The 27,655-nt window shown below is 39.0% G+C and overlaps 1 protein-coding gene across 1 annotated transcript in view; it reads left to right on the forward strand.

The window, feature by feature from the left end:
- The first annotated feature begins 12,198 nt into the window (after positions 1 to 12,198).
- PDE11A (phosphodiesterase 11A) overlaps positions 12,199 to 27,655 on the forward strand; it is a 487,311-nt gene continuing 471,854 nt past the window's right edge. The window contains exon 1 of the mRNA XM_043996785.1: positions 12,199 to 13,522. Within this exon, the coding sequence (XP_043852720.1) occupies positions 12,632 to 13,522 (891 nt within the window). The 5' untranslated portion in view covers positions 12,199 to 12,631. The remainder of the gene's footprint in view (positions 13,523 to 27,655) is intronic.

Consider the following 27,655-nt stretch of genomic DNA (forward strand, 5'->3'; position numbering starts at 1 on the left):
AAAAAAAAAAGAAAAGAAAAGTGGTATAAAAATACACCAGCTCCTACAAGATTGGAAAATGAAATAGGTCAATCACCATATGAAGAATTTGGGATAATGTATTAAGAGTCTGAGTGATACATTGGTACCATAACATATTAAATGAATAAGAGGAAGGCCATCATCACGTTAAGTAAATTCCTTATGGGAAGACATGGGTGAGAGTTGAACAGGATAGAAGATAAGGAAGAATTACCCATAGGAGTGATATAATGGATCAACCTCAGAACCATGTCACAGTGCTGTCTTTATTACATTTCCTTGGGAAGTTAAATCACTTGCTATGGTCAAATGCCTACTATGCTGTACTAGAAAAACCCTATTCAGTGTTAGATCTGTAAGACTTCCTTTGGTCCACCTCTCTCCTTCCATAGCACAGATGAAGAAAAGGGAAAATGACTCGCTTAAAAGCTTTTCTTTTCTTTGTTATTGTTCTTATACTAAACTTAACAAATATCAAATAAAATAGGCATTTCCATAAAGGTAGCAGGACCCAAGAAGAGGACTGTATAGAAAGCTGCAAATCTCTTTTACATTGAGCTTGATTTTCTTTCTTTCTTTCTTTCTTTCTTTCTTTCTTTCTTTCTTTCTTTCTTTCTTTCTTTCTTTCTTTCTTTCTTTCTCTTCCTTTCTTCTTTCTTTCTTTCTTTCTTTCTTCTTTCTTTCTTTCTTTCTTTCTTTCTTTCTTTCTTTCTTTCTTTCTTTCTTTCTTTCTTTCTTTCTTTCTTTCTTCTTTCTTTCTTTCTTTCTTTCTTTCTTTCTTTCTTTCTTTCTTTCTTTCTTTCTTTCTTTCTTTCTTTCTTTCTTTCTTTCTTTCTTCCTTTCTTCCCTTCTTTTTCTTTCTTCCTTCCTTCCTTCCTTCCTTCCTTCCTTCCTTCCTTCCTTCCTTCCTTCCTTCCTTCCTTCCTTCCCTCTTTCTTTCTTCCTTCCTTCCTTCCTTCCTTCCTTCCTTCCTTCCTTTCTTTCTTTCTTTCTTTCTTTCTTTCTTTCTTTCTTTCTTTCTTTCTTTCTTTCTTTCTTTCTTTCTTTCTTTCTTTCTTTCTTTCTTTCTTTCTTTCTTTGCAGGGCAATGAGGGTTAAATGACTTGCCCAGTGTCAGACAGCTAGAAAGTGTCAAGTGTCTGAGGCTGGATTTGAACTCAGGTCCTCCTGAATCCAGTGCCAGTGCTTTATCCACTATGCCACCTAGCTGACCCGCCCCCCCCCCAGCTTGATTTTCTTTTAAAACACATAATAAATCCAGTAACTTAAAATCTATTGTTTAATTTAATGAGAATTTGTGCAAAATCTCAGTAACATTAACCAAATGGAGGGAAGGAGAGGAAAATTTTGTTCAAAGTATAAGATTTTTTTTTTCAAAAAAAAGAGAAACAAAGTTAAAATTTGAAATAATTTACTCTTTAACTATACCAGTATAATTTGTTAGATATTGTCATAACCAAGAATCCAATAACCACGGAAGGGCACGCGCGCGCGCACACACACACACACCTATATCTATACCTATACCTATATATTTGGCTAATGGTACTAGAAACTAATATAGTCATTTGTAGTTTGGAACACCAGTGGAGATTTCAGAGCTCACTTTTACCCTTCAGGCTACTGAAGGTGATATAAACTGATCTAAATACATTTTTAGCTTCTACAAAATATGTTAAAAGATTTCATTTTAAGGACCCATTTGGACAATGACAAGTAAGTATCTACAGCAATAAGAAAGAGATCAATCTAACCTGCCCCACTAGAAAAACAAAAAACGGCAGAAACCATATATAGTTCAGATAATGACATGCAGCTAGATGCATATCTGGCACATTGTCATTACTGCTCCACTTCCTGGATCTATGCTCTCCCTTTAGATTATAAAAGAGAAACTTCAGGTTCTTGGTAGACACCATTTCTTCCATCTTCTTCAGGAAGCCTTCCTTGTTCTTCCCATTCCATAATGGTCCTCCCTGTATCAGATCTCAGATCTCATAGAGTACTTGGTTTGAATTTCTCATATACCAGCTGTGTCTTGGGTAATATTGTTATTTATGTCCATGCTATATTCTTTTTTTTTTTTAAGTGAGGCAATTGGGGTTAAGTGACTTGCCCAGGGTCACACAGCCAGTAAGTGTCAAGTGTCTGAGGCCGGATTTGAACTCAGGTACTCCTGACTCCAGGGCCGGTGCTCTATCCACTGGGCCACCTAGCTGCCCCCTGCTATATTCTTATCACTAGATTGTGAGCTTTTAAGTTTTTTTAAATTTTTTTTTTTTAGTGAGGCAATTGGGGTTAAGTGACTTGCCCAGGGTCACACAGCCAGTAAGTATTAAGTGTCTGAGGCCGGATTTGAATTCAGGTCCTCCCGACTCCAGGACCGGTGCTCTATCCACTGTACCACGTAGCTGCCCTATTGTGAGCTTTTTAAAGAGCAGGAACTGAGTCCTACTCAACCTTTGTTTCTCACTCTTTGTTTAGCATACAGGTGTTTACACAATAGGCTTTATTTGTTGAAGTTGATGAATTGATTATCTGAGCAGATTCTTCATTACCATCACCATCATCATCGTCATTGTCATCATCATCACCACCACTATTTCTATAGTGGTTTTTTTTTTTTTGGGGTGGGGCAATGAGGGTTAAGTGACTTGCCCAGGGTCACACAGCTAGTAAGTGTCAAGTGTCTGAGGCCGGATTTGAACTCAGGTACTCCTGAATCCAGGGCCAGTGCTCTATCCACTGCGCCACCTAGCTGCCCCTCTATAGTGTTTTAAGGTCTGCAAAACACTTTACAAATGTTAGCTCATTTGATTCTTACAACAATCCTTAGAGGTAAGAACTATTATTATCCTTGTTTTGTAGATGATGAAACTGAATCTGAGAGAGGTTAAGTGATTTAGTCAGGTAATCACAGGTAGTGTCTGAGGCACTATATGAACTCAGACCTACCTGAGCTCAGGTCCTGTTTACTGTACCACTTAGCTGCCTCTAAAACATATGCATGCATGCACTTAATAAAAGAACATTTCTTAATCACTTAATTTGTGCAAAGCACAGTGCTAAGTTCAGGAGATTCAAAGAGAAAAGTAAAGCCATTCCTTCTCCCAAGGGGCTTACCACCTAGGCGTGTTAGGAAATGAACCAAATGGAAAAACACTGTGATATTGCATTGACTTCAAACAAAAATGCATATCTAATTATTCATTTCAATTTAATAAACATTTATTGTTTCTATTTAATTGGGAGTTCTAGGGAACACAAAGTCACTTGAGAAGATCATCGTTTTTTGGCGGGCAGAAATATAATATGCAGTCAAATAAATATAATGTAAGAAAATTGAGGAGGGAGAATATGTTTTCAACTGGGGGCATCAGGGAAGGCTTCACAGAGAAGCTGATTGTTGAAGAAAGGATTCTGAGAGGCAGAGATCAGGATGAAATGCATCCTGGGAAGGAACGTTCCTGCATTCCAGAAGGCTGCCATCATATTAAAGAAATTCTTTATGGAAGATTTATGAAAATACGTGGCTGAGAGTTATACAGAATGGAAAGTATCAAAGAATTGTGATGAATTGTGACATCATGGAACAACTACAGAAAGAGAGCATTGCCCTCTCATTATTATAGTTCCTTGGTAAATTAGGAAAGGATTGTGCAAATGCATAGGGGCAGGATGTGCAGCCAAATTCAGGGGACAGAGAAGAGAAGGGGAAGGAAACCAGCATTTATTAAGCATGCCTATGTGCCAGAAACTGTGCTAAGGAGTTTACAAATATTATCTCGTTTGATCTTCATTTTGTTGTTGTTGTTTATCCTTCATCCTTGAAGAGGACCGTTAAATCAGGGTGATGGCATGACTTGCACTGAATTGGATTTAAGTGAGGCAGGGCTGTGCAAGGTCACCAACCTCATTCTCTCTCTTCCAGAGCCACCTGAGTCTTGTGACAAGATATACATCAGGATTACTGATGGCCCCAGATGTTTAAGGCAGTTGGGGTTAAGTGACTGGCCCAGGATTACACAGCTAGTAAGTGCCTGAGGTGAGATTTGAACTCAGGTCTTCCCAACTTCAGGGCCAGTGCTCTATCCACTATGCCACCTAACTGCCCCTTTTGGTCTTCATAAAAACCTTTGGTTCTATTATTATCTCTGTTTTATAGATGTAGAAAATAAGGGAGACAGAGGTTAAGTGACTTACTCAGGGTCACACAGCTAGTATCTGCGTGCAGATTTGAACTCAAGTCTTTTTGACTACAAGCCAGGTCTACACCCACTGTACCACCCACCCAGCTGTTGCCTCTATTAATATGACCCTGATTCAGAAAGAAACAAGTTATTTAGTTTGGCTAGAAATTAAAGTCCTCAAATGAGAGGAATGAAATCAGACTGGAAAGATTAACAGAGACTCCTCTGTAAAGTGCCTTAAACACTGAGCTGAAGGAGAGCTTGGATTTTACCATATAGGAAATGAGGAGCCATTGAAAGAATTAGGGTAAGCAAGATGTCAGACCTGGCAGGTGCATAGGCTGTAAGTTAGAAAGGGGGCTGACAAAGCAGGGAAATCAATTAGGAAGCTGGAGAAGCCCAGGTGATGAAGGGTCTAAACTAGCAGAGCAGCCATGTCAGTAGAGAGAAGGGTTATTTGTTATTGTTCAGTGGCACCTGACCCTTGGTGACTTGAATTAGGGCTTTCTTGGCAAGGGATACTGGAGTGGTTTGCCATTTCCTTCTCCAGTTCATTTCACACTTGAGGAAACTGAGGCAAACAGGGTTAAGTGACTTGCTCAGGGTCACATGGTTAGTAAGTGTCTGAAGCCAGATTTGAACTCAGGAAGATGAGTCTTCTTGATTCCAAGCTTGGTGCTCTAGACATTGTGCCACCTAGCTTCCCATAGGGAAGGGAACCTGATGAGAAAGATGCTATGGAGGCAGAATCAGTAAGACTTGGCTACTGATGAGATATAGGGAGTGAGGGAGAATGAAGAGTAAAGAATTACTTACTTCATAGTTCGGGCAGCTAGGTGGCACAGGAAGACTCATCTTTCTGATTTCAAATCTGGCCTCAGACACTTCCTAACTGTGTGACCCTGGGCAAGTCACTTCACCCTGTTTGCCTCAGTTTCCTCAAATGTGAAATGAACTAGAGAAGGAAATGGTAAACCATTCCCATTTCTCTGCCAAAAACCCTCCAAATCAGGTCGCCAAGAGTCTGACAGGACTGAAAAATAACTGAACAACAACAGACAAGCATCATGGTTGTAAGCTTGGGTGACTAGAAAGAAAATTATGCCCTCCGCAGAAGTAGCAGAGTTTGGAGGAGAGTTTGGAGGAGGATTGTCAAGGGGTAGAAGGAGAGTTGGGGATAAATCTAAGCAAAAGGGCTTTAAATGGAAAAGGAAGAGAGTGGGGGAAAATTGCTTATGCATAAAGGCAATTAGTGTGCATGTGTATGTTTGTCTTTGTATCCTTAGTGCCTAACATAGTGCCTGGCATATCATATAGGGACTTAAATAAATACTTGCTGACTGATTAAAATAGATTTATTTACCAAAGTGAGAAAATCCAGGAACCAGAGGGGTGAGCTATGGTCATAAAAATAGCTAATATTTATATGGCACTTAGTATGTTCCAGGATCTGTGCTAAGCACTTTATAATCTCATTTGCTCCTTACAACAATCTTGGGAAGTAGGTGCTATTATTATTCCCATTTTACCAGTGAATGGAAGCAAATAGAGGTTAAATGACATGCCCAGGGTTACATGCTAAGACGGTCTTATAATAAAGACCAACGGAGACAGAAACAGAAGTGGTGTTAGCAGAATATATTTGCACATATATGTGCATTTGCATGTACACACTGTCATATTTAAAATCTAAATGTGTGGTCACCTTAAATTAGAAGCTTTAGCACTAGTCTTTGGGCATTAAGCATTTATTAAAGCATACCAGGTATTTGTAAAAGGAGAACACGTGGAGTTCAGAAAGTTAAGAAAAGGCCTATCTAGCCTAGAGTTCCAGCCTGGTTTGGTTCTTTCTCAAGTCCTCCACCATGAGCTTGCTTCAACCACGAACTGCAGGAGCAAACTGAGTGTGGAAGCTTTTTATAGGTCTGGAGCAGAGGTAGTCCTTACACACTGCTTCAAGCTGATTTGTAGCATCATCCAAATCCATTGGTTCACTGGACTTGAATGTGGTCTCCTGTTGAGTTCAAAGTCCTTAGCTTCTGAGAAGAATACCTTCTTAAGTGCTGGCCAGGTGTGGTTACAATCTAATTAACTTTAAGTAGGTTAATCAGCAAAGTCAATCTCTCTCACTTAATTCAATCAGTTTAGATTAATATCCAGGTGGGCCTTTGAGTATCTGCCAAATCCCATTATTTTCTCACAACACATACCAACCTAGATAACAGAATGGCTACAACCTAGAAAGACTGAGAGGCAGTTTATATATATATAAAGGCAGCTAGGTGGGATATTAGATCTGGTATTGGAGCTGGAGTCAAATTGATTTGAGTTTGAATGCTTCCTCAGATACTCATTAAGTGAGTGACACTGGGCAAGTGACTTAACCTCTGTTTGCCTCAGTTTCCTCTTCTGTAAAATGTGGTTAACAACAGCACCTATAACCCATGGTGGTTGTGAAGATAAAAATGAAATATTTGAAAACTCTCTGCAAACCTTAAAGTATTCTATAAATACTAGTGGTAGTAGTAGTAGTAGTAGATTGAGAGAAAACCTCAGATTCACTTATATCTGCACTGAAGTCAAGTACAACTTTGAGATGCAGGCTGTATAATACCAGGCAACTCTCTGATGCTCTCAGTTGTAAAACAATCATTGATTTTCATTTGTGGAGAGAGTTTCCTCACTAGGAGTTTCCTATACCATGATCATTGTTGTTTTAGAACAACCAAATTAGAAAGAATAATAGCAGAAGAAGCGCACAGGAGAAAACTCCAAGAAAGGATAAAGCAATCAAATACCAGGCCTCAGATATCAATAGAAAAGCACAAAGAATGGACAAAAAGGAAGATGATCCTAAGACATAGGGATAAATTTGACCTGGGCAGCTAGTTGGTACAGTGGATCAAGTGCCGGGCCTGGAGGGAGGAAGACTCATCTTCCTAAGTTCAATTCTGGCCTTAGATACTTACTAGCCAGGTGACCCTGGGTAAGTCACTTAACTCTCTCTGTCTCAGTTTCCTCATCTGTAAAATAAGCTGGAGAAGGACATGGTAAATCATTCAAGTGTCTTTGTCAAGAAAACTCCAAATCGTGTCACCAAGAATCAGACAGGACTGAACAACAACAACAAATTTGACCTCACAGATATCACTAACACTTAGTTGGATGAAACCTACAAACCCACATATGGAAAATGGTGGCTCTGGAAGGATTTACCTTATTCAAAAAGAATAGACAAGGTTAAAGAGAAAGAATGTTAAGTAGACTTAACAATTATTGTGTACATACTTATATATGTGCATGATGTCTCTGACAAAAGAAGGTCAACTCCTTGAGGGAAGGGCTGTTCCACTTTTTGTCTTTGTCCAGAGAGTGGTTATTAAAATGTTTACTGGCACACTTCTTTATATTAATCTATACATATTGCAGGCTCAGGAAATGAAGTCATCACCACACAGGCATGGAGGCTAGAGAATACTCCTCCTCCTCCTCTGACTACTTCTATTCCTAAATAATAATTAATATTAATAGGCAATATATGTCTATATATGTGTGTACGTGTGTCTGTCTGCATATATATATATATATATATATATGTTCATTTAAAGCTTGCAAAGTGCTTTTTATCTGTTATCTTATTTGAGCATCACAATGTGTTTGAATATAAGGAAACATTTCCTAATAATTGCCACTATCTAAACTTAGGATGGGCTTCCTTAGAAGGTTCTGAGTTCTTCATTACTGGAGATCTTCAAAAGAAGAACAGAAAACAACTCTGGGACTATTATAGAGAGGATTCTGGTTCAGTTATGAGTTGGTCTAGATGGACTCTATGCTTCTGTTCAACTCTGAGATTCTGTGATTTTTGTTTTTGTTGTTAAGATTTTGGTCCAAAAAGAGGTGATAATAGGGCAGCTAGGAGGTACAGTGGATTGAGTGCCAGGCCTGACATCAGGAAGACTTATCTTCTTGAGTTTAAAGTTGGTCTCAGACACTTACAAGCTGTGTGACCTCGGTCTTAACCCTAAATTATGTTTGCCTCAGTTTCCTCATCTGTAAAATGAGCTGGAGGAGAAAATGGCAAAACACTCTAATATCTTTGCCAAGAAAACTCCAAATGGGGTCACAAAGAGTTGGACACAACTAGAATGAATGGTTAACAAAGAGGTGAAATTCTCCTTAAAATATGACATGTCAAACCTGGGTAGTCTATTAATCATACTTTTAGTTTTATTCATTTTTATCATCATTGTTCTCTTCATGATGACAAAGAAATGATGATAAAAATGAATAAAATATTTTTATTGGAATGGAAAGAAATAACTTTTACAGTAAATTTTACATTGTATTTTATGTATTTTTAATGCACATCTAGATATTCTTTACTGTCTAACATTTTTATCTTAAAGGTATGACATATGTAGTGTTGTTGTTTGTCCTTCATTCTTGAGGAGGACCATGACATCAGGAAGTGATGTCATGACTTGCACTGAACTAGATTTAAATGAGGGAGGGCTGTGCCAGGTCACCAACCTCACTCTCTCCTCTAGAGCCATTTGGATCCAGTGGCAAGATATACATCAGAACTACTGGAGATGGTCCCAGATGTTTAAGGCAATTGGAATTAAGCAACTTGCCCAGGATCACACAGCTAGTAAGTGTCAGAGGTGAGATTTGAACTCAGGTCCTTCTGACTTTAGGGCCAATTCTCTATCCACTGTGTTACCTAGCTGCCCATATATAGGGTTATCCTTTGTTCAAAGGCAAATGGTATTTCTTTTAAAATTAGCAATGAAATTAGAAGTTGTAATGGAAAGGGAGCAGATATGAGGATTAGAAGTTGCTTGGCACATTGGATAGTACACTGGATATAGAGTCACAAAGATTTGAGTTCAAAACCAACTTCAAACACTTACTAGCTGTGTGATACTAGGTAAATCACTTAACATTTGTCTGCCTCAGTTTTTTCAACTATAAAATAGGAACAATAGTACCTACCTAGCAGAGTTATTGTTTGGATAAAATAAGATAACATTACATTGCAAAACTTTAAGTGCTTTATAAATAAATTCTAACTATTATCTTGGGTTGGGGAATCAGGATTTAAATACTAGCTTCCTCACTACTGGTGTGACCTTGGGTAAGTTAACTCCTCTCTCCAATGGACCTCAGTTTCTTCATCGGTAAAATGAAGAGGTTGAATTAAATTGTTTCTCAGGTGCCTTCTAGCTCTAAAGCTTGTGTCAAGGTAACAGGCTCAGTAACTTTGCTACAATGACTGGGTTAGTCTCTTTCCTGAATCCTATCTCACACCCCCTGCCTTCTTCTCTAATGTCACTTTGTATCTACTCTCTGTGTATTTTTTTTTTTTTTTGCAGGGCAATGGGGGTTAAGTGACTTGCCCAGGGTCATACAGCTAGTAAGTGTCAAGTGTCCGAGGCCCGATATGAACTCAGGTACTCCTGAACCTAGGGCCGGTGCTTTATGCACTGCACCACCTAGTTGCCCCCTGTATTTTGTATATAAATATTTGTATGCATGCTGTCTCCTCACTAGAATGTAAGCCTCCTGAGGGCAGAATCTTTTTTTTTTTTAAGCCTTTTCTTTGTATGCTGAGGTCTTAGCCAAGTTCCAGGTACATAGTAACTGCCTAATAAAAACTTGTTACTGAATCGATTATAGGACCTATACATGCCTGAAATCCCTCTAACATCTGAGGATAGATGTACATAGAACCATCAAAATTATTATCTAGGGCAGGAAAATGGTAGCGTAGGGGTAAGGAAAATACTTAGTAGCAAGACATCAATGACAGCAGCAGTGATGACAGCCGTGGCAGAATCTTTTGAGTCACATGAGTTGTTCTGCTTGGGCTGGATTTCCTTCAAGAATCTGAGAATGAAGTGGAAATGTCAATTGAGGCAATGTCATCAATCATCTGGGTCTTCCCCATCTCCCCCATGGAAAAATAAGCACTTTTCAGTGAAAATCAAGTGAGGACCCAAAGCAGTTTGGAAACTTTAAGGCTTTAAGCAGGGGATTTAGCAGATTGTAGCCATCAAAATACTATTAAGTTGATTTCCCCCAGTGTGTCCTGGATTTCTCACCTCACCCATTGCCCTTCACTAATTAACAATATTATTGAGACTAAGAACTGAATTAGGGAGAAGTTTCATCCAATTAGTTCTGTGACTCCAAATAGCATATAATACAATAGAATTAAACACTGGAAGGTGCCTTAAAAAATCATCTGGTCCACTGCACTCATTTTGCAGTTGAAGAAACTGAGGCACACAGTGGCTAAATGAGTTGTTATATAGCTAGCTACAGCAGAGATTTGAATACAAATCTTCTGATTTCAAACTCAGTGCTTTCAAAAGATGGACATTCCAACATTGGCCTCTCCCCACTCTGTATCTATATCTCTTTTCTTTTCCAAGAAACCCCCAAAATACAGAGCTTTCAAACAAGTGACACTCTTTTCCCTCTTAGACCCTCCTAAAGGTTCAAGAGGAACAAATATAGAACTTCAAAGCCCTTTCAGTCACTGGATCCCACTGTCAGGCCCCCAAGATGGCTCTGGTGGGCCTCAATTTTGGCTATTTAGAATTCTTCAGGGAGGAACAGGGGGCAGATCAATACTAAACATATTGATTGAATTCTTACTACTTTCATATCATTATAGATGTACCTTCCATTTCCTGGATGTTGATCTGATCTATTAGTTCATTCACTGGGATCATTTAAGACTGATCCTAATAGTCTTGTTCCTGTCTGCTTTTTCCCCTGGTGGAAGGTCAGAGTTGATCTGCTCCCTGTGCTGGGAGCAAGAATCACTTGCCTGCAAATATCCACTTCTCTGACACGCTCCTCCCTTCCCCATGGATTGCTTAAGACTTGCAAGTTATATTTGAAAAAAGAAAACCTCTTCTAAATCAGACCCCTACCTATGCAGAGAGAAGCCAGGTTCAGGGAAGTGCTGGAGAAGGAACAATCAAACTCATTACATAAAAGCAGTAGAAAGAGAGAAAGACACGCAGGGAGAAAAAGAACATCTGACAGTGGGCTTGGGGATGAAATGGAACGAGTACAGGGCAAGTCATTCAGGAGGGAAGAAGAAAGAAACCATAGAAATAGAGAGCATTGGGAGAAAAAACCTCCTTCTTTCTCCCCCTTCTTCTCGTTTCCCCCTCCCCAAACCCTTCCTCTTCAGTGAGTATATTATCCTACCCTGAGCTAGGCTTCCCCTAATGCGTTTATCTGGTAAACACCGTTTCCCTTTTACTTCACGGTAAATGAATTTCTACAAGCTACACGAACAACTTGCACAAAGAACTTTATCTGCTACTTTGGGGGAAATTTAATTCAATGAATATTTCTTGAGTACTCGGGAGGTGCAGAATGCTATCGAGCTACTCTAATCTGGCAAGTGAATAACCTCTAATCACCTCCTCTTCTCCCCCTCCCCCTCCCCTCCCAAAACAAAGCAACAACAACAAAATAGCCCTACCTCCCCTTGTCCATCTTCATTTCCACGGGCAATAACCTCTGGGTTTTGATTTCCTTGTAAGACACCAACACTTCCTCTTAAGGTCCCAGCTGTGCTCCCGCCGGGATCCCTTGCAACAAATACTGCTGAATAACCGGTGAGGGGTGGGGGTTAGAATGGAGAGAAGAGAGGAGGGGGCTGCAAAAGGCGAGGAGAGGAAGGAAGGAGGTCAGAAAAAGACTCTTCTTTCTTTGCTCTCCTCCTAATTCCATTCCAAGCAGAAAATCCATCCCGATCCCCCTGGATTTTGTCTCGGTGGATACTGACTCCCAATGGAGCGTCAGCTTGCCATAGTCTCTGGCTGTTGACTTGGGCTCTTCATCCTTCTTCCTTGCTCCCTCTCTCCAGTCCCTTTCCCTCACTCAGGGGCGTGTCTTCCCCCCCCCCCCCCCCCCCCGCTCCTCCCGCAAATCTAGGCTTCAGTCCTCTTACTGCCTTCACTGTGGTCCACTCATCGGTTTCGGCAACAGCAGAAACAGCAGAAGCAAGGGCGGCAGCAGTAGCGGCAGTAGCAGCAGCAGCAACTAGCTAGCTCCGCACTCCCCCCGCCTCCCCTATATTTTAAGACTAGAAGCAAACAGCAGCTGCGGCAGCAGGACGGCTCCGGGCACCTGTGAGCCCAGAGTGCAATGAAAGGAAGACTAGCTGGGGATCCTATTCGATCCACCCTCTGAGCTGGAGGAAGGCGAGGAAACCTGCCTGCTGGGATTTCTTTGCTCCACATGACCCACAAGCTGGCAAAGGAAGGTCCTGTTTGAGTTCGTGGTGCTTGATTGTGGGTAGGAACATGTGGAGGCTAAGAGTTGACTGGAAGTAGGTAAAAATTCGTGCCCAAGTCTTCTAGAGGTGTCTGCAGCCCACAGCTGGGACCATGTCAGCTCCTTGCCTGGACTTTGGCGAGGTGGAAAGTTTCCTGGACAGGAACCCAGAGCTCTTTGAAGACTATTTGATGAGGAAGGGGAGACAGGAGCTGGTGCAGAAGTGGCTGAAGAAACATGGCCAAAACCAGAGGGTCTCGGCTCCAGGCCACTTTCCTTCTGAGGTCAGGGCCCCAGAATGCAGTGCTGCCGCTGTTGCTGCTGGTGTCCAGTCTGTGAACAGTCAATCCAGTCCAGGTGTGGGAGATTCTGGCACTGTTCCCATGAGCCCCAACTGGGCCAGTAGTGGCCGTGGTGATGGGGGCCTACAGCGGAGGGCTTCCCAGAAAGAGCTGAGAAAGAGCTTTGCCAGGTCCAAAGCCATCCACGTGAATAGGACCTATGATGAGCAAGTGACATCTCGGGCCCAAGAACCTCTGAGCAGCGTGAGGCGGAGGGCCCTGCTCCGAAAGGCCAGCTCCCTGCCTCCAACCACTGCCCACATACTCAGCGCCCTGCTGGAGTCTCGGGTCAACTTACCGCAATATCCCCCAACAGCCATTGACTACAAGTGCCACCTCAAGGAGCACAACGAGCGCCAATTCTTCCTGGAGCTGGTCAAGGAGATTTCCAATGACCTGGATCTCACCAGTCTCAGTTACAAGATCCTCATCTTCGTCTGCCTCATGGTGGATGCTGACAGATGCTCCCTGTTCTTGGTGGAGGGAACAGCCTCGGGCAAGAAGAGCCTGGTCTCTAAATTCTTTGATGTGCATGCTGGAACCCCATTTCTTCCCTGCAGCAGCACAGAGAACTCTAATGAGGTGCAGGTGCCTTGGGGAAAAGGCATCATTGGCTATGTTGGGGAACATGGGGAGACTGTCAACATTCCTGATGCTTACAAGGTAGGACCATTTCAATGTCCTAGCTAGACCCCCATTCAGTAGTCATTGGAGACAGCCAGATTGGATGCCCTTCAGTACTCTCAACACAGATAAAGTCATGTCCAGTATGAAACTTGTTATATGAAATCCTTCATGTACTTCTATAAATTAGAATTTATCTGCCACAACTCTAACATTGCTGGGTATTTCCCAGTAATAGTGTTTTACTGGGAACCCAAAGACTCTGAGGGCTATGTAGATCTCCCTGTTTAAAAAAAAAATTACCAGTATATATTCAAGATTAGCAAGGCATATGAGTTTTCAGAATATATTTGAAGAGCAATAAGAAAAGAATCCATTCCTAATTTATATTAATTTTTAGACCTTCTAGTAAACTAATGTGAATGCAAAGAAAACAACCACTTTAGATCCTTTCATGTCCATTAACTGCAATGTTCTTTTTAATTCCCTAGCTCAGTGGCTGGCAAAGTGCCCAAATTAGACTCCACCCCTTTGAGGAGGAGTCAGTAACTTAGGTGAATTTTCATTTTCCAAGGGCATTATTTACCTCTTCTGTTTCATGTAAACACCCTCTTGTGATTTTTGTTCAAGTATGTAGCTCTCATAGTTTTTGCAGTATAAAGTTGCCAACATTTTTGTTTGTAGTCTTCAGATAGCTTGATGAAAGAGATGCTAATAATCACTTTACTGACATGTTTGCAAAATGCTGCACTGACAAAAAAGGGAGAGAAACAGAAGAGTGAAGCCAGAGAAAGAATCAGCCAATTGTAAATTGGCAATTCATCCTTAAATTGTGGTCTTAGAGAGCCACCCTGTGACTCCAAGAGGTTAGGTCACTGGCCTGGTTATGTTCATTATGTTCAGGCTGGTGCTGCTCTCACCCTTGCCCCCCACTGCCTCTCTATGTCCTCTTAATAAGTATGTTAATTGTGCTTCTAGCTTAGAAGATTGTTATTATGATGATTTTATAAAAAACAACTGTAATGTACTATGTAAATATGAATTATTCTTATTATGACCAATTAGGCTGGCAGTTGATTATCATTAGGCTCAAACAAAAGAACTCTTAATAATTAACTTCTTAGAGTGAGTATTTAACTTATTTTTAACTTCTAATTAGCAGGGTGATTAACTTCTTACTGAGTATGTTTTATATTTGTGAGGAGAAGTAGTTAAAGTGATTACTAGATTTAAAAGGTAAATACCAGGGACAAAGATGACTTTCAAATGGTCATGGAGTTGAGAAGGGGAAAACAGTGCACTGTGAAATCACTTTTCTTGTTGTTCAGTCATTTTTCAGTCATTTCTGACTCTTGGTGAGCCCATTTGGGATTTTCTTGGCAAAGATACAAGAGTAGTTTACCATTTCCTTCTCCAGCTCATTTTATAGATGGAGAAACTGAGGCAAACAGGGTTAAGTGACTTGCCCAGGGTGATACCTATTTGAACTCAGGAAGATGAGTCTTCCTGGCCCAGCACTCTATCCACTGCAACATCCAACTGCCCACATGAAGTCACTAGCTACTTTCATTTTTTTTTAAACAGTGATTTAAGCTTTGGTACCCAGGTGCCAAGGCTTTGAAAGCCAGTTGTTTATAATTAAATCAGTGTTCATTGACTGAAAATGTTCATGTTGTATATAATTTTCCATAATATTTTTAGGATTCACAAGAAATGCAAATAGTTCTTGGTCATGAAAGTTTCGTAGTCATTCTATGAACCAATCTTCCAGCTGTCCCATTCAGCTACACATAGGTCTAGTATTCATCCAACCAGAATGGATTTCAGAGTGGGAAAGAAATGGGAGAAAATTATATATATATTTTTTAACCTCATCTGAAAAGATTACAATACAGAGCAATCTCTAGCCTGGGTTTTCTGTGTCCTTACTCTATAGATCTATTATAGAATGCCCACCCAAAATATCAGCTTTATTTGTCAGTAACAAACTCAGCTTGACAGCCAGTTTGGCATAGGGGGGAAAGCAGGCCAGCAGTGGAATAAGGAAGAACTGGGTTAATAGGTGGGTATAGGCAGTATGGCAGGTAGGCTTAGGTATACTTGCACACTTGCCCATGACCTTTTCAGGTCTAGGGCTAGTCCTGATGCAGACACATACTATCTGAACTGAGGTCCTCCTTGACTCTATGCCTGGTGCTCCATCCACTGCATCTCCTAGCTGCCCCACAGACACATCATATCTACCTCACCATGGGCAGTTCCCTTAATGTTTCAGAGCTCCCTGGCAACTCCCTAAGACCATAAATGACAGATGACTTGCCAACCTTCCTCAGTGGAGGAGTTGCCTATGTTGATGTTGACCCAGGTCCGTAAACAAAAGCATAGAATAAAGGTGACTATATAGCTTCTCTGAGTAAAAACCAAATGGTTGCATTCACATCAAGCTGCAATTAGCTGGAAGATGTTATTTTGATTCAATAAGTGTGCCCTCCACTAGAGTATTAAATATAAATGCAGAACTCCTATTAGATAAAAACTTTACAGATTCTTGGGTGTATCCATGAGGAAAAAATATTTAAAAATTTATCTTCATTTTCCACTGCTAATATTTTGCCTTTGTCCTCTTATTTACTTGGTTCACGTTTTAACAACCATAAAAATTGCATCTTAAGCTGTGCATGTCAAATAGTTCATGTTTTTATTGCATTGTTTGAGTCTTGTCTGACTCTTTGTGACCCCCATTTAGGGTTTTCTTGGCAAAAATGTTAGAGTGGTTTGCCATTTCCTTCTCGAGCTCATTTTACAAAGGGGGAAACTGAGGTAAACAAGGTTAAGTGACTTGCCCAGGGTCACACAGCTAGCAAGTGTCTGAGGCCAGAATTGAACTCAAGAAGATTGAGTTTTCCTGACTGCACGACCAGCACTCTACCCACAGCTGTCAAACACTTGATGTCTAACACCAAACCTGGCAATGTATCCTCCCTATTTTTTCTTTGTTTTTTTATTCCTTAGTAATATAACTTCTCCTATTTTGTATTCCTCATTTCTTATTGGGCTCCTTCATCTTCTACCATTCAATAAATACTACTCATACTGTGTTCTTTTCTCTTCATTTTCCCAGGTTCCTCATCAATTTTGTCCTACTCTAGTCTAAGGATGGGGAAGAAACCTAAAAGAATACCTTAGGCAGAGGGAACATAGCCTCAGGTTCCTCATTTCATTTCCTTTTTATTCTGCAGTCAGTATTTGCCTCAATGCTGGTTTTTAGTTTTTGATTTTAAAATTTTGAAAGTGCAGTTGAGAAGAGAGGAATATGTTTCCAAGAGCAGTGATACCTGTTGGACTAGGGACCTGTTTGGTGGGGGAAATGGAGGCAAAGGAACTCAAAGGTAGCAGATTAGAAGTTTAATCTCACCTTTGTTTCTAGCCTAGGAAACTTTTTCTCCTTGCTTTGGCTGCTTTTTGCTACCTGTTCTAGTTTTCTAATTTCCCTTCCTCATTCGTCCCTGTCACTTTCACCTTGTTTAGAGTATGGTTTTGAATACAGCAATCTCAATTCCTGTTAATTTTATTTGTCCTTATAGTTTGTAGGTTCTTCCCTTTTCTTATTTGCCCTCTTGGTCTCTCTCCTTTCTCTATCTCTCTCTCCATCCATCCATTTATGTATGTATGTATTCATTTTTTAATCAGTTAATCAATTAGTTTATTTATTAATTTATCTATTTATTTACTTATTTATCTATCTATCTGTCCATTCATTCATTCATTAATTTATCTATCCATCTATTTATTTATCTATTTATTTCATTGATTGATTGATTGATTGCTATCCCTGCTCTCCCTATTAGTCTGTCTTGGTTTTTCATGCTGCTTTTATCTCTCTGACCTTCCCTCCATTCTTTAATTTTTTATGTTGTCCCACCACCTGCTTCTTTTTTTAAAAACTTCATCAGGCAATATATTTTTGTTTTTCTCCTTTGTAAGTGTATTCCAACAAGCCTGGAACTTACCCTAGCCATTTGCTGTACCTTTGCCAACCTGTTCTCACTAAAATCTTAGGATTATTGTGGATTCAAGTCACTCTCTTCCTCTCTACTCCCTGTTTGTGGCACTTGAAATGTAACCTATGCAACTTGACCTTGCTTCTGCTATGAAGGGTTCCAATTTTTCATTCAATATTCATGGCACGTGTGTGTGTGTGTGTGTGAGACAGAAAGACAGAAAAGCAGGGACAAAGGGACAGAAACAGAGAGACAGAGACAGAGAGAAACAAAGAGAGACAGAGCAGAGAGACTAATAGTGAGATATGGCAAGAGAGAACACTTAGGGGAAGCTAGGTGGCGCAGTGGATAGAGCACCGGCCCCGGAGTCAGGAGGACCTGAGTTCAAATCTAGCCTCAGACACTTGACACTTACTAGCTGTGTGATCCTGGGCAAGTCACTTAACCCCAATTGCCTCACTGAGAGAGAGAGAGAGAGAGAGAGAGAGAGAGAGAGAGAGAGAGAGAGAGAGAGAGAGAGAGAACACTTAAGAATACTTTGTTATAGTATTGAGCCTTCCCCTCCAGCCTACCACCTCTACACCTTGTGATTATAATGCATTCCTTATCTCTTTTCCAATGTAATGATGACTGGAAGTCAGAAAGACCTGAATTAAAATTCCCTTAGAGGGGCAGCTAGGTGGCATAGTGGATAAAGCACCAGCTGGCCCCAGACACTTGACACTTAACTAGCTGTGTGACCCTGGGCAAGTCACTTAACCCTCATTGCCCTGCAAAAAAAAAATTCCCTTAGATACTTACTAGCTATGTGACATTGGGCATGACAACCTCCCTGGGCCTCAGTTTCCTCATCTGTAAAATGACAGGTTTGGAGTTGATGTCTTCTAAAATCCCTTCCAGCTCTAAATCTATGATACTCTATAGTACAGATTCCTCTTTATGAAAAAAATCTTCTAAATGTATCATGAGTTGATTTGTTTGTACTATGATTAACATTATGCATAATCATTTGAGGTTTCTATCTGAGCCTTCAGTGTAAAAGCAGAACCACTCATTTTGGTTCCAAGAGTCCTCCCCTGACCTTTTTTAAATACAGGGTGCCCCCAAAGTCTTAATGCAAGTTGTTGTTGTTTTTTTTTTTTTTTGGTGGGGCAATGAGGGTTAAGTGATTTGCCCAGGGTCACACAGCTAGTAAGTGTCAAGTGTCTGAGGCTGGATTTGAACTCAGGTCCTCCTGAATCCAGGGCCAGTGATTTATCCACTGTACCACCTAGCTGCCTCCTTAATGCAGTTTTAAGCTTTGGTAGTATAAAACTGCACTAACGCTCTTGGGATACTTTTTACATTATTGAGAATATTTAAATCTGCAATTTGTTTAGGAAGAGCCAGGCTTCTATATTTCTGAAGGAGGTGAGCTTTTTTTAATGCCATTTAATTTTTTGATTACTGGATGGTAAGTTTCAGAGTTATTGTATGATAATTAGAATTTTGCTTCTATTGAATGGAAAGAGGAAGTAGAAGAGGAGAATGGTTAAGTAGAAATCAATCAGCAAACATTCATTAAGTACCTACTATGTTCCAGGCACTGTGCTAGGAACTGAAGATAGAAAAATAAAAACAAATTCATCCCTGTTCTCAAGAAATATAGTTATTTTCATGGAAATGGAAAATAGGTACAAACATTTATTAAGCACCTACTATATGCTAAGCATGTTACAAATATTATTTCATTTGATCTTCACAACAACTCTGGGAGGTAAGTGCTGTTATTGTCTCTATTTTACAAATGAGGAAACTGAATTTGAGAGAGATTAAGTGACTTGTCCGTGGTCATAGAGCTAGTGAGTATCTGAGTTGATATCTTCTGCCACACCTAGCTGTTTAGCTCATCAGAGAGAACCAACTTAAACAAAAAATAAGAAAATACAAAACAATATAAGAAAAGTGCAAAATAAATCCAAGGAAAGCACTAGTCTCTGGAGTGGTGGGGGGTAGTGGTGGAGGGGATGGTGGTAATCGCAAGAGGTTCTGCTTTTGATGATGAGTTGACATGAACTGAGTTTAAGGGAAGCTAAGGGATAGTTCTGAAAGGTGGGATAATATTGTCATAATACAAACTAAAACAAATATATGAGCAAATTAACTTACCAGTGAAATAACAAAACAAATTTAACTCAAACATGCCATTGTAAAAAACATATATAACAATAAACATATACAATTCCCCTGTGTTTGAGGAGAAATACTTCATGATTATACAAGTGAAAGAAAGAATCACATAAGATAAAATGAGCAATTTTGATAATATAAAATCAAAAGTTTTTGCATAAACAAATCTAAGGTAGTACAAATGAGAAGAAAACCAGACAGCTGAGAAAAAAATCGTTACAACAAGGTTCTCTGACAAAAATCTTATTTCCAAGATATATCTATATCTATATCGATATCGATATTGATATCGATATATAAGAAACTGATTAAATTCATAAGACTAAGAGTCATTCCCCAGCAGGCCAATGATCAAAGGATACTTTCCAAGGGAAGAAATCCAAACTATCAACAATCATATGAAAAAATATCCTAAATCACTAATAATTAGAAAAAAGCAAATTATAGCAATCTTGAGGTTCTACTTCATACCTGCCAGACTGGTAAAGATGATAAAGGAGGAAAATGACAAATGTTGGAAAAACATTTGTGGGAAGACAGGTATAATAATTATTGGATCTGTGAATCAGCCCAGCCATTCTGGAAAACAATTTGTAACTATGCCCTCAAATTAAATACATTCTGCATACCCCCTGTCCCAGCAATACCACTGGTAGGGCTATCGTATTATTACACAAAGACCTAAATGAAAGAGGAAAAAAGACCTATTTAAACAAAAATATTCATAGCAACTCTTTTCATGGTGGCCAAAATTTAGAAAATAAAGGAATGTCCTTCTATTAGGGAAAGGCTAAACAAATTGTGACATATAAATGTAATGGAATATTCTTGTGCCATGAGAAGTGGTGAAATGGATAATTTTGGAGGAAACTAGGAAGGTATTCATGAAATGATGCAGAGTTAAATGAGCAGAACTAGCAGAACAATTTATACAGTAATAATACCATTATTGAAGAAAACAACTTTGAAAGGCTTTAGAATTGTGATTAATGTAATAATAAATCATGAGTCCAAAGGATGAAAATGAAATGTGCCACTCATTTTCTTCTGGAAAGGTGATGAACTTAAAATGCAGAAGGAGACAAATTTTTGGACAAAATATAGGCATTTTTTTTGATGGACTATGTAGATATATGTTGCAGGATGTGTGTGTGTGTGTGTGTGTGTGTGTGTGTGTATGTTTCTGTGTAATTTGGTCAGTGCAGTCTGACAAAAACTAGGTACAGAACAACCTCTCATACTGTATACCAAGGTAAGGTCAAAATAGGTACATGACTTAGATATAAAGGGTGATACCATAAACAAATTAGGAGGGCAGAATAGTTTACCTGTAAGATCTATGGATAAGAGAAGAATTTAGGACCAAACAAGATATAGAGAGTATTATGAAATGTAAAAATGTATAATTTTGATTATATAAAATTAAAACATTTTTGCACAAACAAAACCACTGCAACCAGAATTAGAAGGGAAGCAGAAAACTGAGGGGATTTTTTTTACAGTAAGTATCACTGATAAAGGCCTAATTCCTCAACTATATAGAGAACTGAGTCATATTTATGAAGAATAAAAGTCATTCCCCAATTGATAAATCATTAAAGGATATGAACAGGCAGTTTTCAAAGAATTCAAAGCTATAGTCATATGAAAAATGCTCTAAATCACTATTGATTAGAGAAATGCAAATTAAAACAACTTGGAAGTGCCATCTGATTGACTAATATGACAAAAAAGGAAAATGATAAATATTGGAGGAGATGTGGGAAAACTGGAACACTAATACACTGTTAGTGGAGTTATGAACTGATTCAACCATTCTGGGGAGCAATCTGGAATTATGCCCAGGGGACTATTAAGTTGTGCATACCCCTTGATCCAGCAAGACCACTGCTAGGTCTGTATCTCAAAGAGATTTTAAAAAAGGTGATGGAAAGAACCTATTTATACAAAAATATTTATAGCAGCTTCTTCTGTGGTTGCTAACAATTGGACATTGAGGGGATGCCCATCAATTGGAGAATGGATGAATAAGTTGTGGTATATAATTGTAATAGAATATTATTGTGCTATAAGAAATGACAAGCAGAATGATTTCAGAAAAAACTTCAAAGACTTACATGAACTGAAACAAAGTAAAGTGAGCAGAACCAGAACATTGCACACAGTAATAGCAGTATTGTATGACAAGCAACTGTGAATAACTTAGCTATTCTTGGCAATGTGTTGATCCAAGACAATCCCAAAGGATTCATGATGAAAGATGCTATCCACCTCCAGAAAAAGAATTGATGTTGTCTGAATACAGATTGAAGAATACTATTTTTTTCTTTCTTTTCTTTTCTTCCTTCCTTTCTTTTTGAGTTTTCTTGCATAAAATGACTGACATGGAAATGTTTTACATGATTGCACATTTATAACCTATATTACATTACTTATCATTGAAGGGAGGTGTGAGGGAAGAGAGAGAAGGATAGGAATTGGAATTCAAAACTTAAAAAAAGAATGTTAACATTGTTTTTATGTGTAATTGGGGAAAAATAAAATATTATTTCGAAACGAAATTTGCTCAGTTGGGTAACAAGTAATAGATGGGACAGATTAATAAAAATATTTGTTATTTCAATAATAGAAATAATAATTATTGTAAAAAACATTTAAAATGCTTAAAAGGGGGGAGGGGCAGCACCAGACCAGTTTGGCTAGACTATAGAATTGAGAGAAATAATTGTTTTCCTCATACGAATAACCAATTAATAAAGTAAGATTAAGGGTTTCCTTTCCTATTTCCTCATTCAGAAACTAACCCCTGTAGGTTATTCCGCCGGTCTCTGAAGGACATTTCTGATAAATAAGATTGTCCAAATCCTCTGGGTATACACTTCTCGACCGTGGGTGGAACCCTGTCCAACTGAAGACATTACAAACAGAATCCAGTCTAGTTGAGTTCTTGCCCTTAGGAAATAAGCCTCTGTCATTGGAGCATTCCTTTAGAATTTAGGGTGACCCAGGTTATGAAATAGAAAACCAAAAAGAGTAGTCTGGGTAGAGATGGATTCTTTTGTCCAGATTGTTGGAGGCAGCTGAATCTCATGATCAGGTCAAGTCCTCAGAAGGAGAAGCTACCTCTTCATTAATATGTCCACCTCCTCATTGATTGTTAAGCAATTAGAATTGATTTCCACCTTCAGGGACACCCCCTTTTCCAAAGGCTTTTAAGCATTCACTGTTATCTAGGGGACATCTTTGGTGACTGAAACCACTGATTTCAATTTATTGATTATTTGCCAGATGTAATTAATAAATCGATTATTAATTACCCATAAACTATGTCTCTCAGACTTTTTATTCATTTCAGTTTACATGAAAAGAAGCAATATGCAATGAGCCCAGAAAGGTAGGCTGGAGTCCAGTTCTGAAGGGTTTTATATCCATCCCAAGCAGACGGTATATTTTATTCTAGGGGTAAGACGGTGCACTAGAACTTCTTGATCAGGGGAGGGACATAGCCATGTCAAATGTTAACAATATTCCTTTGGCAGATGTGGGGAGGGCAAGTTAGAGAACTGGAAGCCTTGAGGCAGGGAAGCCTCCTTGAGGAAGAGGATATTGTAATAGTCCAGGTGAGAGATAGTCAGGGTCAAAACTGAGCTAGTGGTGACTTATGAGAGTGAAGAGAAAGGGCTTGGATTAGAGAGATATTGTGCAGGTGGTATTGACCAAATTTTGGCAACTGATTGGATATGAAAAGGAGGTGGGGAGTCAAGGATGATTTTGAAATTGAAAGCACTTAAAATTTTAAAGAAGTTAACATGATCAATTTATTGTTTTGCATGTTAGGGTAATCATTTTAAAAGTTGCTTTTAATGGCTCATAGTGAACCCTGAGGATGAAAACATCTAGGGTTTTATCAATAAAAAAAATAATCTGTTGAGGTGTAATAAGCAGTGAGGAAAAGTGTATAGAACTCTAGATTTATATGTAGGACATCTGGATTTGAATACCACCTGTAACAATCACTCACTATGTGACCATGGGGATCCAACCTGCTTCAGTTTCATCATCTGTAAAATGATGATGATATACCCTCTGTCTCACAGGTCCAGCATATTTCAAGCTTAGACTTTGCCTATTACCAATCCTACTTATTTTTACAAATGAGCAAACTGAGGTCTAGAGAGGTTTGGTCCAGAGTTTGGGTCAGGGTCAAACAGATAGCAAGTGTCACAGCTGAGATTCAGGTGCAATTCTTGTTGTATAGACAGCATCTAGCATTCACTACACCACAGGGGTATTAGTAAGGAAAGTATACTCTAAATCTTGGAGGGGTCTAGAAATGGGAGCTAAATGGTTTTCAGCTAAATAGTTTCAAAACAGTAAATTTAGGAGGATTGGCTTTAAAAAAGAACTTTTCTCCAATTACCTACCATGGTCAGACTTAACCTTATAAGCAAAATAATATACTCTGTAACATGATAAATTCTAATCTATAAATAGCTATCTGATTTGTTGTTAATGAGTATGTTCAGAGTGGCCACTGCACATATATTTACTATGTATGTATGTGTATATGCATTCATGTATATATGTATGTATGTATATATGTATGCATCTATCTATCATCTACCTATTTGCTTATTCCTTCATCTGTCTACCTCTCTACCTATCCATCTACCTTTCTACTTCTGTCTGTCTATCATCTATCCATCTATCTCTCTCTCTCTCTCTCTCTCTCTCTCTATCTATCTATCCTTCTATCTATCTATCTGTCTATCTATCTACATCTCTGGGCTCACAGTTAACAAACAGGAGGAGTTTTCCATGCCTTAATAAAAATAATGCCCTAAAGAGGTTCAAAATGATGTAAGCGTGCTCAAAGTGGCAGATGTTCCCTTTCAGGCATTCTTAGCATTCAGAACACAGCACTTTAAACATTAATAAAAAGCACTTTACTATTTGTTTTGCTAGTGTTGTTAATGATGATACAGGTGCTTGATCGGCTTTGAATTTGAAAAACAGAGTCAAGCTGTTTTGTTTGTTGGGTGAGCTGAGACAGATGACAGAAACACAGGTGTATAAGGCGTTAAGAAAAACCGGATGTTTACATAACATTCATTCATTCCTTCTATTTATCGAGTGCCTGCTATGTGTAAAGCATGTTTTGTGAGTCAGGGAAGGGTTCCTAGAAGAAGTAGTTCTGAAGAATGAATAGGATTTCAATAAGCAAAGAGGGGATGAGGACAGAAAGCCATTCCAGGTAAAAAGAAAAACATGGGCCAAGATACAGAAATGGAAAAGCATGGAGCGTGTTTAGGAAACTCCCAATAATATAGTTTGTCTGGAGCATATGATGGATATACACGTATAAAAGATAATAACATTAAAGAGGAAGTTTAGGGCCAGATGACAGAGGGTTTTGGATGGTAGGTTCAGGACTTTGGATTTCATTCAGTAGGAAGTCAGGATATATTAAAAGTTTTTGAGTATAGAAGTAAGATTAGGAAAATTAATATGGCATTTATTCACAGAATGGAATGTTGGTGGGAGCCCAGAGACAAGGAGGCCATTATGAGACAATTACATCAGTCCAGGACTTCAGTTATGGTGGTGGCAATGGTGATGGAAATAGGGAATCAGATTAGCTAGACACTGTAAATTCAGAATCAATAGGTTTTGGTGATATGAGCTGAGGGAGAAAGAAGAGTTAAAGGTGAACATTGGTTTAAAGAACTAGGCATGTTTAGCCTGGAGAAGAGAAGGCTGGGGAAGCAAGGGGGCATTATTTGTTTTTAAGTAGTTGATCCTAACAAAGACATTATGTGATAGATGCTTTTGTGAACTCAGTTTTATAGATAAGGAAACTGAGGTTTATTCAAGTCTCAGTTAAGTCAATATTAGACTTATCCTATTTGCTCCCAGATGTCAAAAACAATTAAAGGTGAAAGTTGCAAAGAAATCAATTTAGGCTTAATGTCAGGAAAATTTTCCTCCTTTTTTTTTTTTTTTTTTTTGGTGAGGCAATTGGGGTTAAGTGACTTGCCCAGGGTCACACAGCTAGTAAGTGTTAAGTGAATGAGGCCGGATTTGAACTCAGGTCCTCCTGACTCCAGGGCTGGTGCTCTATCCACTGCGCCACCTAGCTGCCCCCTGCTCCTTATCTTTTGTCTCTTTTTTGTATCCCCAGAACTTAGCACAGTGTCTGGCACATACTTAATAAATGCTTACTTATTGACTGACTGGTAGGAATCTTAGTTGTGAAAAATGATAATTAAAGGACATGTTTTAGGAGACAAATTAGTTATTACATCTTGTGGCTGAATTTAAACTTCCTTTAAAATTAAATAAATTTAAATGAAAATAGGATGTTCTTCTAGCCAGTTTCTATGCTTCTAGTCTAAGAGTACTTAAACTTTTGGTGTCACAGACCCATTTGGCAGTCTGGTGAAACCTACAGACCCCTTCTCAGAATGATGCTTGTTGCCTGCCTTTATAGTAGAAGGAAATGTCAAATTTTAATGGGAGGTTATTGAAAATAAACATGTAATTTTGTTTCCCAGTCAAGTTCACATACCCCCTGAAGACTATCTACTGACCCCTTGTGGTATTAAAAAAAAACACCTATTCGTGTGTCTCCCTTCTAAAGGATCTCTAAATTTTAAATTGCATGGTACCTAATGCCCCGAAAGGATACCTATTACATCGTACTCAACAAGTGCCATATGCCCTCTACTTGACTTCCAGTGAGGGAAAATCCAATCTATTTTTCCATAGCTGAGTAAACTAGCTAATGCACTACTTTGTTCAAGTCATTTTCCTTCTCTAAGACTTTCAGTGGCTTCCTAGCACATTCTACGTAAAGTACTTAGTATAGCATTCGGTATCCTTCATGATCTGTACCTAAATCTTTAAGCCTCTCCTACACATAGCACATGTACAGAACTAGCAGTGAATAAAGGAAAGGTTGGCCCATTTTCATTTGATCAGGTTTATCAAAAATCTTTGCTTCCTAGTGCTTTGAATTATCCTCATGATCATTTTGCTCTTCTTCTGACCCAGTGCAAAATCTCAAGATTGATTAGGACTCCCGTTAATGCATCACTCCATTTGTTCAGTTTATCAAGAAATCATGGGGATGCATGAGTCAAATAATTTGCATAATGATTAATTTAAAGATGATATTCTCTTTCCCTGCTAAATCTAATCAACATGTAATTTTCCCCCCATTGCCTTGCTTTTTCTGTAAGTACTGAAAAGGAGGTAAACGTCACAAAATTCGGTTCAGTGAAAACAGGATGAATTCCTATAGAACAGGGAAGGCAGTTGGAGGAAAAGAGGAAAGGATTCTTTTAAAAGTCTTTTCTATTCTCTGTTATAAATTTTCATCTTCCAGTTGCATCTAATTACACTACAGTGTTTCCACTATGCCATATAATCCCATCACACCTTAGTAGACAATTTCATGGGGGCTGTGGGAGAAAAAGCATTACCTGGTGGTCACTCTTTGATCATTGAGCCTGTGGACTTAGCTGGGCTAGGTTCTATGACATAACTTCCCTCCTTACCTCTCTCAGCCTTTTGGGATTCCTAGCCCCTTTCGATACAATACATAAGTGTCCTTCCTAAATCTTCCAGTTGTTAGTTTAGCATTAGGAGGGAGTTATTGCTCTCCTAATGACTTCATTTTTATTTTGTGTTTATTCATCTGTGTATGTCATGTTTTCCCCAATTAGAGCATAAACACCCTAAAAGGCAGGGGCTGTTTGATCTTTTTGTTGTTGTTGTTGAGTCCTTTCAGTGGTGTCCCACTCTTCCAGACCCTATTTGGGCTTTTCTTGGCAAAGGAACTGGAGTGGTTTGCCATTTCCTTCTCCTTCTGCGTAGGGGGCTGGGATTTCTTTTTTAGGAAAAGGGATCTGTGGAATGTAGCTCTTACCTTTGGAACTTTATTTAGCATTTGCCCAATTGCATTAGTTAATGTCTTAGTCATGAATGGTTTTTAAAATAT

The sequence above is a fragment of the Dromiciops gliroides genome, chromosome 3, assembly GCF_019393635.1.
Source record: "Dromiciops gliroides isolate mDroGli1 chromosome 3, mDroGli1.pri, whole genome shotgun sequence".
In the NCBI taxonomy this organism is placed as follows: domain Eukaryota; kingdom Metazoa; phylum Chordata; class Mammalia; order Microbiotheria; family Microbiotheriidae; genus Dromiciops; species Dromiciops gliroides.